General features: G+C 35.2%; 1 protein-coding gene and 1 long non-coding RNA gene across 2 annotated transcripts; one reads left to right on the top strand and one right to left on the bottom strand.

Moving 5' to 3' along the window:
- Nucleotides 1–1,651: 1,651 nt before the first annotated feature.
- On the top strand, nt 1,652–4,104 carry Acat1 (Acetyl-CoA acetyltransferase 1). Its single transcript, XM_018551781.1, has 8 exons — nt 1,652–1,678; nt 1,912–2,058; nt 2,141–2,255; nt 2,689–2,882; nt 3,010–3,300; nt 3,396–3,584; nt 3,664–3,821; nt 3,898–4,104. The coding sequence occupies exons 1-8, from the start codon at nt 1,652–1,654 to the stop codon at nt 4,016–4,018; spliced, it is 1,242 nt and encodes a 413-aa protein (XP_018407283.1). The 3' UTR covers nt 4,019–4,104.
- A 2,300-nt stretch (nt 4,105–6,404) lies between these two features.
- LOC108783280 (uncharacterized) lies at nt 6,405–7,028 on the bottom strand. The gene is made up of 3 exons (XR_001941015.1): nt 6,853–7,028; nt 6,722–6,770; nt 6,405–6,607 (listed from the first exon to the last, which is right to left on the bottom strand). It is a non-coding gene; the product is annotated as an uncharacterized LOC108783280 (long non-coding RNA).
- Between the last annotated feature and the right edge of the window lie 5,524 nt (nt 7,029–12,552).

Genomic DNA, 12,552 nt, shown 5'->3' on the forward strand with positions numbered 1-12,552 from the left:
TCGTTTGCACATGCAGTCTCTACTTGGCTCAATCTGCACCGTCTATCACACGTACCATGTGGAGAAGCTGCAATCGAGACATAAAATGACTTCTGGAACATTAAAACGATTTTTTCTAAAAGAGGTATCCGCTACGTGGAATGTGTCGTAGGGGTAAAGTCGAAGATTGTTCAAGTTGTATCAGTAGTAGTTATTGGACGAATCTCGGAAATGGAAGAGGCGACCAAATAATAGAAATCCAAGAGGGTGTATTACAACTGTTTTGGTGTTTTTAATTGATTCTTCCCACCTTGTTTTATTAGTATTTATTCCTCAATTGCTCCTCTCGTTTTGCTTTGTTAATAACCTCTTTTCGAAAATGTTTTAATTGTGTATATATGGTAATATTTTATTATGATATATGTACGGTATATATTGTATTTTGCTCAATTTTTCATACTTGTATAGATTTATGTTGTAAATTGTATGCGTATACTTTTTTATACATATTATTAATGCATATTGTAAATATTATAGTATATTCTTAAGTGCGATTGGTTGTGTGTATGATGCTGTGGAGCATGAAAATGCTATGCATCACATTTTTTAACCACACCGGGTATTAAATATTTGTATATCCGACAGTCCGCAGTCTGTAAAGTGGGACGGGAAAATGTGTTGCATTATATTTTTAGTATTAAAAAAATAAAATGAAATTGGCGAAAACTATTTGTAACTTTTATAGTAATATTTGAAAAATGTACAAAAAAATATATATTTATGATATAAATATTATTAAAAATAAAAGAATTTTTAATAATATTAGACAAATTGTGTTAGGAGAGTTTCTGAGCTTTGTGTTAACTAATGTTATTAACATTATTTAAGAATGCATTATTGTAGATTGAGAAACGGTATATTTCTCTATCTTAAATAATGCAAACTTAAATAATGTTAATAACATTAGTTAACACATCGCTCAGGAACTTACTATTATAACCGGTTATATTCATATTGTTATGCGCGTATAGATTTGAATATCCCCACTATTGGTCACTTGACCCTTTTAGTTTCAATTTTTCTACCTCAGAGGCTTTTTTTTTTTAAATCATGGACGTAGGGAAGATTCGAACCATAAATCTTTGACATTACCGACACGATCTTGGACATTGGCTACATAGTTCGAAGTCCACGGTTTGTGGACATAAGTGGCGTTTCAAAATAAAGTAACAGCTAAATCCCGGGCATGGCCGCTCTCAGGCTTCTCTCTGGTAGAACTATTCTTTTAAAGTTCCTGCTTCTCTTTTTTTCTTTCCAACGTGGAGGGAAAAGGAAGAATGATGAACCGTGCATAGGTGCACAGGAACTGTGCAAAAGTTAAAAAAACAGACCTAATATCTCGTCGGTGACATGAAAACAATATTAAAATACCTTTATATTGACAATATTAAATATTTTTATTGAAAAGCAAAAAAATAGAAAAATAAATATGCAATCTTTCTCTTACCAACAAATATAGAAGCGTCATAAGGGGAGGGCAAAGGTGAATGAATGGAATGCATCCAATGCACTTAACCAAGAAACCATTTTGCACTGATTTATATTGATAGTGGTCTCGGAACGACTGGACATTAAGATATTTCTATTTTTAATAAAAGATATATTGTTTATTATGGCGACTGTAACGAGATTAGTTAAAGTAAGTAACGAGATTAATTAAAATTTCTTTTAATACATTTTGATTGTTTTAAAAAGTACAAAATATATATGGTGTTACTTTTGCATATGTAATTTACTTTGCAGTCATATATCACGTACACTTGACTGTTATTTATTAATCAAATATGATTTACATAATTTAGTACATGTTTTTTTATAGTTTAATAAGATATATTTTCTTAAGTTTATTTAAAAAATTATGTTTTTTTACAGATGAATTTTATAAGCAAACGTTTGTATAGTTCAAAGATCAAATTAAATGATGTTGTGATAGTTAGTGCTGTGCGTACCCCAATGGGTTCATTCCTTGGATCTCTAGCAAACATGTCAGCTACTAAGCTTGGTGCACTAGCTCTACAAGTAAGAATTCGACACAGAAACATATAATTAATATTTAAAATTAATTTTAAATGATTAGTAATTCAATAATATATTTTTTTAGGCAGCTATTGAAAGAGCTGGTATTGTCAAAGAACAAGTTAAAGAGATATATATGGGCAATGTTTGTCAAGCTTTTTTGGGTCAAGCGCCAGCAAGACAGGCTGCATTATTTGCAGGTATTGAAAATGCATTCATTTGTTTTATATTTATATCTATACAGGGTGTTTGGAATTGAAACAACCAAACTTCGGAAGCATGTAGGGAATTAACTAAGAAAAAATACAAAACAGTTACTTCGTTCTTGCACTGAAGTATTATCGCCCTCTAAGTTTGGCCATTTAAATTCTAAACACCCTGTATAATTGATAACCATATTTCATAAATTTTTACAATAATAGTAACAAAAAAATTTTTTACAAATACATAAAAAATATGATATCAAAATAAGGTATCAAAGTTTATTATGGCTGCATTTTTTAAAGAAACAATTGTTGTTTTATCCTTGTTATTCATTGAATACAAGAAGGATTGAGTAACATTTGTATCGGCTGTGTTGCCTAAAAAAGTATTCTATAACATATTAATAAAATTTAATATATTTGTTATTAGGTCTTCCAACGTCAACAATATGTACAACAGTAAATAAGGTTTGTGCGAGTGGTATGAAAAGTGTCATGTTGGCTTCTCAATCTCTGCAATGTGGGCATCAAGAGATCGTTTTAGCTGGTGGTATGGAATCTATGTCTAATGTGCCATATTATTTATCACGTGGTGAAACGTCATATGGTGGAGTAAAATTGGAGGTTGAATCCCTTTATTTTTCCTATTAGTTTTTATATATATTTTTATATGTATTTATGTCGTGCGTTAAAAAATAAAAATATCTATATTTATATTAATACTAGTGATTAACATAAAAAAATTTAACAGGATGGAATTGTGTTTGATGGATTGACTGATGTTTATAATAAATGTCACATGGGTAACTGTGCTGAAAACACAGCTAAAAAATTTAATATTACTCGTCAGCAACAAGATGAGTATGCCATCAGCAGTTACAAACGCAGTGCAGCAGCTTATGATAATAATGTATTTAAGGATGAACTTGTATCTGTTAACGTACCTCAAAAAAAGGGTAAACCCGATGTAAGTTTTACTGCAGATGAGGAATATAAAAGAGTCAACTTCGAGAAGTTTAGCAAATTGAGCACAGTTTTCCAGGTGAGGTTGTATTCTGCTGATTTATTTGTATCTATATAAGTTTTTGTCTAATATCTAATTCTTTTATATATACATATTTGTATTTGTATGTGTAGAAAGAGAATGGTACAGTAACGGCTGGAAATGCATCCACGCTAAATGATGGTGCTGCTGCTTTAATTTTAATGACCAGTGATGTCGCTCAAAAATTGAATCTCAAGCCTTTGGCTAGGGTTGTCGCTTTTCAGGATGCGGCAACGGATCCTATAGATTTTCCAATCGCACCGGCTCTTGCAGTGCCATCAGTGAGTTCTTTACTGATATATAATTAGTTTTTCTAGAGTGTAGAAAAATAAACTAAAGTTTTTGTTCACATGCCTTTAGCTGCTTCAAAATGCTGGAGTTAATAAAAATGATATAGCTCTGTGGGAAATCAATGAAGCATTCAGCACGGTGGTTGTGGCAAATCAGAAATTACTCGACATCGATCCTGCCAAGGTAAATGTTCACGGTGGTGCCGTTTCACTTGGACATCCTATAGGGTGAGTTTATTGGAATACATTTTATTATATTCCGTACACTTTAATGCGTATTACAAAATTAATATAAATCTTATAGAATGTCAGGAGCACGTATCGTAGTACACTTGGTGCATGCATTGAAAACTGGAGAAAAAGGCGTTGCATCAATTTGCAACGGAGGCGGTGGAGCGTCATCAATCCTGATTGAGAAATTGTAAGTTCGCAGATCATCACGGATGCCATTTCCATTTGCACAAACCAGGCAATCTATTTTTAATACCGATATTATGAATTGTATATAAAAAAAGAGCAGTTATTTTTATACTAAACTGTATGTTGTTGAAGTACTATATCGTGTCACTGTAAGTTACACGATTAAGTAAATTTTAAATACTATAATTGAAAAGCTTCAGCTTTTCTTATTATATTTTATAAGATTATGATTGTATAGCATTTTTACATTTTTTTAACGATATATTTTTATTATACATGTATTATACTGGTCATGTCTCGTTTTATATATTTTGTTGTATGAATATATAGAAACAAACTCTTTTACATCCGTAACTTGATTAATTTTCTAGACTTTTATATTGAATTGAAACGTGCAAAGGAAATCTCTCGAAGGTAGAAGCCTATTATATGATTTTTAGGTCCCATCAGATATCTTCTCCACCAAAATTAACATTGTACACAAAAAGCCCATGCCCGCTTTGCGACATTTTAAAGAACGAGCTGCGTTTACGTTTCGCCGGTCGTTATCAGCTGGAAGAAGTTGACATTCTTGCACGAGGAAATGAACGCTATTTCCAATTGTATAAGTATGACATACCAGTTCTCTTTTTAGAAGGTCAGTATTTGTGCAAACATCGGTTAGATGCCGACTTGTTAGAAAGGAGACTTGATGAATTGATTTCAAGGAAAGATAAACGTGCACTTTAATAAGATGTTAAAATTTATTTTATTGTTACATACGTTTCAAATGTATCAGTTTTGATATACATATGATAAAAACTTGTACAATAATAAAATTTTATAATATATATATAATAAGATATACACATATTCATATATTAAATGTATGTAAAATGTGCAAAAAAAATCACGTTTTAGCTTATACAATTGACTATGTAAAATTTTGATAAAATTAATAAAAACTTAAAAAAATATTTTTATAATATTTTGTACAACGATAACATCGTTCAAAAATCAAAGATAATCGTTTCTCATCGTTTTTTTCACCACATGCCCGCTTTGCGACATTTTAAAGAACGAGCTGCGTTTACGTTTCGCCGGTCGTTATCAGCTGGAAGAAGTTGACATTCTTGCACGAGGAAATGAACGCTATTTCCAATTGTATAAGTATGACATACCAGTTCTCTTTTTAGAAGGTCAGTATTTGTGCAAACATCGGTTAGATGCCGACTTGTTAGAAAGGAGACTTGATGAATTGATTTCAAGGAAAGATAAACGTGCACTTTAATAAGATGTTAAAATTTATTTTATTGTTACATACGTTTCAAATGTATCAGTTTTGATATACATATGATAAAAACTTGTACAATAATAAAATTTTATAATATATATATATAATAAGATATACACATATTCATATATTAAATGTATGTAAAATGTGCAAAAAAAATCACACGTTTTAGCTTACACAATTGACTATGTAAAATTTTGATAAAATTAATAAAAACTTAAAAAAATATTTTTATAATATTTTGTACAACGATAACATCGTTCAAAAATCAAAGATAATCGTTTCTCATCGTTTTTTTCACCACTGCACGGAGAAAATTTTATAATAAGTTTTAATACAATTTTAAATTACATTTTACTATGTCTTGTATTTTCGGATGGACCCTCACAACAATATTCCGACATAACTTTTTTACTATGGTAATACTAATTTTATCACATAAATGAAATAATTTTTATTAAATCCAGTGCTTAAGCAATGAAAAGAGACAATTTGTACTATGGTACGCAAACAAAAAAAAGAATATTTGCTAAGTTATTTATATATTCTTTATCTTTACACAATACTAACTTTTATTGAACAAGGTGTGATTTAAATACTATGGAAAAGTGTAAATAGTTTATATTATTATTTAAAAAAAATGATTATAGAGCATTTAAACTTATAATTACACGATGGTCCACACATTCTATCACATTATAGTAATTTCCTTTGTAGAAAAGTACTACTGCGTTGGTGTAGTACAGTAGTGCTGAGTAGTGCTGTAGTACAGTAGTGCCTCAAAATACTCCTAGTGCTCAGTAGTACTTTTCTACAAGGGTTTAAATATAAACATAAACGAAAGGTAAAAGGGACACTGTAATTGTTTAAATATAAAATTTTCTCCGTGTGGTAAATATATCTATATAATTCCATTTATCAAATTGTTCTATCAAGTTAATATTTTAGTGTATTTTGGCGTATTATTATAAATGATCATTTCTTTAATCAAAGGATTTTACTAAACTTGTTTAGCTTTTCTGATCAAATTTGTCTTTATTGAAAATCTATCGTTTCTTTTCAAATAGGTATCTGTTTCATTAATCTTATTTATATTTAATCGCGCATGTAGGCTGTAAGTTTATGGCTATGCGGTTACACCTGAGTTGTGATAGGGTCCAGTGATTGTCCGCAAACGGCATGGCTGGACCCGAGGCTCGACCAATCTCGAGCCTTCCATGTCCGCCTTCGCATCCGTTTCTCTCTCTCTCTCTCACTCACTCATTCTCTCTCTTTGTAATGTTTCGTCTTCTCTCTTTACCTTGCTTTTATAACATGGAGACTATAAGGTAATGCGATGCGATCAATTTTATAATTCTGTTGTCGATTGTTATTATTCAAATTAAATTGTCGGATATTAGTTATTCAACAAGTTAAAATTTCGGTAATCATTTACCTTTGTATCGAATCGAGTCCCAAATTATTTAAATCCGGAATCGAAAAATCTGTATAATAAATTCGAAATTTGATTCACATGAATACAATCTCCAACGTTACGACGATAGAATTGTGCGTGACAAAAGATACCTATATCTACGTTTTTCCATTCAGTGTGAAATAGAATACACGGGCAATCTGAATTTATTCACATCGATGTGATTTATCCTTTCTCGCTTTTCTCTCGTTCCTACCCACCAATCTTTTCTGCCTCTCATATCAGTCAAACACCCTTTTTTCGGCGAACAGGTATCGATATTTTGGAAGGAACGCGCATCGATCGACGCCTGTAATAAATCAGTAAAACTAAATTAGCACTTATAAGTAATAAATAAATTTCAGAGAATTTCGAGAAAATTTATTTTGAATGTCAAAGAGTCTATCGTTCAGTCGACTAATTGTAAATTAGTCGACATGTCTTCTTGATGCATATCGATTTTAATAGTCAATGCGGTCTAATTTTAACTAATACTTCTTTTAATTTGATTTGGAGAAACTAACTCACCTTTGTTAAATAAAACTTCATAGTCTAATAAATATACAAAAATAAATAAAAAACTGCATTCTTTAAAAATTAAATCAATATTTTTTACACACATTATAATTAAAATGTTACAAAGGCTACTTTATACAAAGTATCCGAAAATACAGTGGCCTAAAAATAGTATAATAAACCCCAATTAAATAATACATACATATTCTACCAAATATAACAACGTCATTATTGGACGTTGAATCGTTCCAAGTATTCATATATATGCTGCTTTTACATTGAACTTTGCAAATTTCGTGTACAGCAGCTCTTAAAACGTACTAATTATCTAATATACGCACACAAAATTCAAGTGGCCGAATTCATTATAATTAACGTGACGCACCGCAGCTCGCTTTACGACGTCCCTCGCGTTTTGTTTACAATTCTAATCGATACCTAATACATTCTACCGGTGATCGCATTCTTCAACATCGATCGATACTCCGAAGACAGTAAAAGTGTCACACGAGGGTCAACGATATCGTCGGAGCAACCTCCGCGTGTCTCGATCCTCGCGTCCGTCCTGGCGCGCTCGCCTTACCTGTGCTTACCTGCTTCCCTCGTTCCAACCCTCTCTCCCTCTCGCCCCACCCCATCGCCGTTCACCATCTTCGGATGCATTTCTCTCTTCCTCTCTCGCGTGCGCGCCGCGCCGCACTCCCGTCCTCCCTTTCGCTGCGATAGACCGGACCTACGGTCTCTCTCTCTCTCTCTCTCTCTTTATTTCTCCCCTTCCGCCACCTCGCGCGCGTGCGTGCGTGTGGGTGCGTGGATCGGCGGCCGGCGGTTGAATTGGTGAACGGACGAACGCGGACTTGCAGTCCGTTGCTCGCGTCGGCAGCTCGTTCTTCCTCAGTGCGTGTCTTACGCGGACACCGTGAAGTACTCGCTTTAAAACCCCATAGAGCTGTTACGTGGCACGCGCTCGTTGCGACAGCGGGAAAAGGAAAGAAAAAATAAAAAGGAGAAGACACCAAGCGAGGAAGAAAGAGTTGAATTTGAGGAGGGAGGGGAGGACCGAAAGAGAGAGAGAGAGAGAGAGAGAGACGACTCTCAGGGGAGAAAAACTTGAGGACAAAGAGGGAGGGAAAAGGAGAGGGGGGGGGGAAACAAGTCGACAGGGAAGGAGAGTAAACAAGTGTGCGAGAGAAAGAGTACGGAGTAAAGAAAGAGGGAGAGAAAAAACAACGAAAGGGGAGAGAGAGAGAGAGAGAGAGAGAGAGAAAGAAAACGCGCGTCTCTCGAAGCGAATCGCCGGCGAAGGGGAGAGTATCTCTCGCGCGCGTCTCGCGAGTGCATCGCGTTCGGAAATTCGCGTGTATTTTGAATAACGCGGCGGAAAGAAAATATCAGGAGAAAGCGAAAAGAAAAGGACTGTCCACGATCAAAAATCCACGGGGAATCTTTCACCCCGAAGTTCCTTGGTGTCCCCGAGAAACATATATCGCGTTACCAATCGTGGTGGGTCCGGAGGAACTCTTTATTACATTATCAATTTTGTCATCGATTGGCCGGCACTCCGTGTTTCTCTGCCGCAATTCGCGCTGCCGTGATCTGCGAATCGTCGGGCCGAGGCGAGGCATAAAGGAACAGAATAAAATTCGTCGCGTCCGTCGACCGCGAGAGGCGACTCGCCGGTTGGCGTGAGTCACCCTCGCCCGACCCGGTTTTGTTATCGAGGTGAACGTGGCGAATGCGAATCGAAGCGAGAAAGGTCTCTCCCGCCGCGGAGATCGAGCGCGCGAGTCAGATCGATCGCGTTTCCGTCGAACGACGCGTCGTGCAATCCGCGCCTACGACGCGCGAGAGTCGCATTATTTTTAAATTACAGTCGTTGAATGGTATATAAGCACAATCACGCTGGCCGGCGAGGATTTCTGAGGAGCTTCGCGATAAAGAATTCCGTACCGTGAGAAGGGACGTGAAAGGAAGAAAAGGAGCGAAGGGGATATTCGAGAGAAGAATCTCTTTGAATTCGAGTGAAGAATCTCTTATCTCAACGAGAGAAGTTCGAGCGAACAGAATCGCTCGAGAGTGATTTCATTTGAAAGAAAGAGAGAGGGGGAAGGAGCGTTCCCTTATTGTACAGCGTTCCAGGACTCTGTACCTTCTAAGAACAAACACATTGAAGTAAAAGTTAATGTAAAGAACAAAGAAAGTTTACGACACACAGTTTAAAAAATTAATTACAAAGGAAGAAAAACAATATATACATATATATGTATTTATAAACCGAAAGAGATTAGCAAAAATAAAATTAAACAGAAACTCAAAATAGAATACAAAATACGAGATAAGTGCAGACGACGAGAGGTTGAAGTATCGCAAGTTGTAGCAAATACGTAGCTAAGCGTTTATCTCGCTTCTGCAGAGAGAGAGAGATCGCCGCTTTCCTGAGTCGAGTTCAAGTACAGGAAAGGGAGCGGGTGGAGAAAGGGCGGGGATCGAGGGGTCATAAAAGCGCGGGGCGTGCAACGCGGGAATGGTGACGAAAACTGTACGCTCACTGTTGCGTCGCCATACGACTTTTATACACGGTTCTCGAACAAGGTCGCGCGCGAGTGGAATGACCGTGATTTGAACCTGTGAATTATCGCGCCCGCGTGCGTGCGTGCGTGCGTGCGTGCACGCGCACGCGTCCGCGCCCGGTTCGACCGGGCGGACGAGCGGCGACAGCGAGGGAAGGAAACCCGTTCGTTTGTCTTTTCTTCCGACAAATGCCAGCTGCTCTCTCCGATCCGCTCCGCTACGACACGTCTTCGCCACGCGGACCTTTTGTGCTGCGAACGTGATCACCTCCGGACGTCCCACGGAGTGACACGAAGGTATGTGTATAAATATAGAAATCGAAATATATACGAACACGTGTGTGCGCGAATAGCGAGAGTGACTCTCTCGGCTAGTCGCGGGATTGCGCGACTCGACCTCTCCGTGAATGACGCAAGAGAGAACAGTCGAGCTCTCTTTTTTTTTTCCTCTATCTCTATTTCTCTCTCTCTCTCTACAGAAAAATCGTGCGTCAGAAGTAAGCAGAAATTATTAATAATATTTTGTTCATGCACCTTACTCCGCTGTTTCAGAATCACATAATAAATCTTTCGCAGACAAGGAGAGCTTCGTTGATTAAATTATTTTCTTTTCGATGGAATCGTGCATTGTGCAGCCTCCTTCTTCAGTTTTATTTGAAAATAAAATTTAAAGTGCGGAGTACTCATATTATAGTGAAGTGATCCATGCAGTATGGAAGCTTGCAACTATTTCGCTGCGACATTTAATAATAAAATTTTTAATGTTACTGCAACATTGCTGAAATAATCTTTGCCACTCATCTTCTTTAACCCTTCGAATTAGCGTCGAGTATTCAGACATTTAAATTCGTTAAATATATGAATGTTTACATTATTACATTCACAGGGTTGCCACAAGTCAGGGAAATCAGGCAAATTGTAAGACTTTTAGCTGTACCTCGTCGAGCTTTACGCTTTGCCATCATCTTTCTTGACAACTTTTTTTTTTGGAAGTCGATTTCTGAACATGAAACCCTCGATTTGTGTATCTACAATTATTGGGAAGATCGAGGAACATTGCAAAGTATGAATGGTTCTGGGTCAGGGAAAAATCTCCAAATTCTGTCAGTAAATCAGGGAAATATCAGGGGATTTTATGATTGCAAATTTGTGGCAACCCTGATTCAGCGCTAATTGTTTTACAATTTACATTTTCTTTGTGTTTATCTAAAGGATGTATCTGTAGAATATTATCACGGTCTTTATTTAATTATAAATTATGAGAGAGGGAGAGCGAGAGAGCAATTAAATTGAGATTTAATGTGGGGTGTCAGAAACTGTGAATAATTATTGTACGTTAAAAAGTCACGCGAGAAATGTTTAGATTAGAAAGACCGATCCAATGTTCGCGTAAATGTCGAACTCAAGACCGAGCTCAAGAACTATGTCTGTGTTACTTTCTCACAATTAATAAATGGACGGTGACGGCAGTGACTGCGAGGTTCTCTCGTTCTTGAAATATTTTCACTTTTATGACACGCAATTTCCGTAATATTCAATACGATGATGCACGTTTCTTTCAAAGCGGCTTGTGAGAATTTATTTGCAATAAATAAGGTACTCTGATAGAGAATTGCATAAAAATTACGACGTGGCGTTCTTTCGAAGGGAAGGGAAAAAAATATCAACTTACGCACTTTTAAAAAGGAAATTGAGTCTCTTGAGATGCGTTTATACATACTTTTAACAACCAGATGTGTGCGCCAGTAGAGACGCTCGGAAGTGGTTGACCTTCGAGTGCTGCGTCCTAAAGACTGGTGAAATAAAACGTAGCGCATCTCAAATTTTAGAGATAATTCATATTGCTCGTCTAAATATTAATTTTCCTTGAGTTTTAGGCTCTAAAATCTTCGTTTTGAGTAATAAATCCGTGTCCTTTTAAAACGAAAGTTAAAATTGTACCTATTATTATAATAATACTATAAGTTTCTCGCGTGTAGATTCAGATATTACGTTGATTATTCAGATATTACGTTGATTATTTTTTAAATAAACTATATACACATGAAAGTTGTGTTTATAACAATCTAGTTTTCTCGAATAATATGTTTTTAACGTTTATTTACTTGATATTATTTTTATTGTTATAGATTTAAATTTGATGAAAAAACAATAACAACAATTTTAAAGAAGTTCTTTAAATATTCAAAATGATTTATACAAAGATTCATTACAATTTAGAGATTAGTTACAAACGTTTAGAGGAAACAAATATTTTGTTTATTTACAGAACAACTAATCTCCGCAATGTAACTACATAAATCATCTCGAACACTTAAAGTACTTGTATTAAAAAATGGAGATTTCTATCATTGTTCTATAATACATTATTTCCATACATTTCTATTAGAGGACATAGATTAAAAAAATAGTATTTCCTACTTTGTGAAATAACTTTTGATCCGATGTAAACAGCTAAATTTTTTATTACTTTTAAAATGCGATCTGAAATAAGCTGTAATTTTTGAATAATTTTTTCATTATTTTAAAAGTACGTGTAATACATCCTTAAATTATTAATGTGACGTCGGATTGGATTTTTAAAAAATAAATTTTACTAACATCGTATTTCATACTTCATAAATTTATTTGAATATTTTTGTGATGCTCCTAATAGCAATTTCTTAATTACCACAATAACCCCGCAATTACTCGCGAAAGTAGCGAGTTATGGAATTGAGAGCAGAT

The sequence above is a fragment of the Cyphomyrmex costatus genome, unplaced genomic scaffold, assembly GCF_001594065.2.
Source record: "Cyphomyrmex costatus isolate MS0001 unplaced genomic scaffold, Ccosl1.0 scaffold146, whole genome shotgun sequence".
Taxonomy (NCBI): Eukaryota; Metazoa; Arthropoda; class Insecta; order Hymenoptera; family Formicidae; genus Cyphomyrmex; species Cyphomyrmex costatus.

Coding starts and splice junctions, on each gene's coding strand:
- Acat1 (XM_018551781.1), top strand. CDS start 1,652: ATGGCGACTGTAACGAGATTAGTTAAA. Junction 2,059..2,140: donor TTGGTGCACTAGCTCTACAA/GTAAGAATTCGA, acceptor ATATTTTTTTAG/GCAGCTATTGAAAGAGCTGG. Junction 3,585..3,663: donor CGGCTCTTGCAGTGCCATCA/GTGAGTTCTTTA, acceptor ACATGCCTTTAG/CTGCTTCAAAATGCTGGAGT.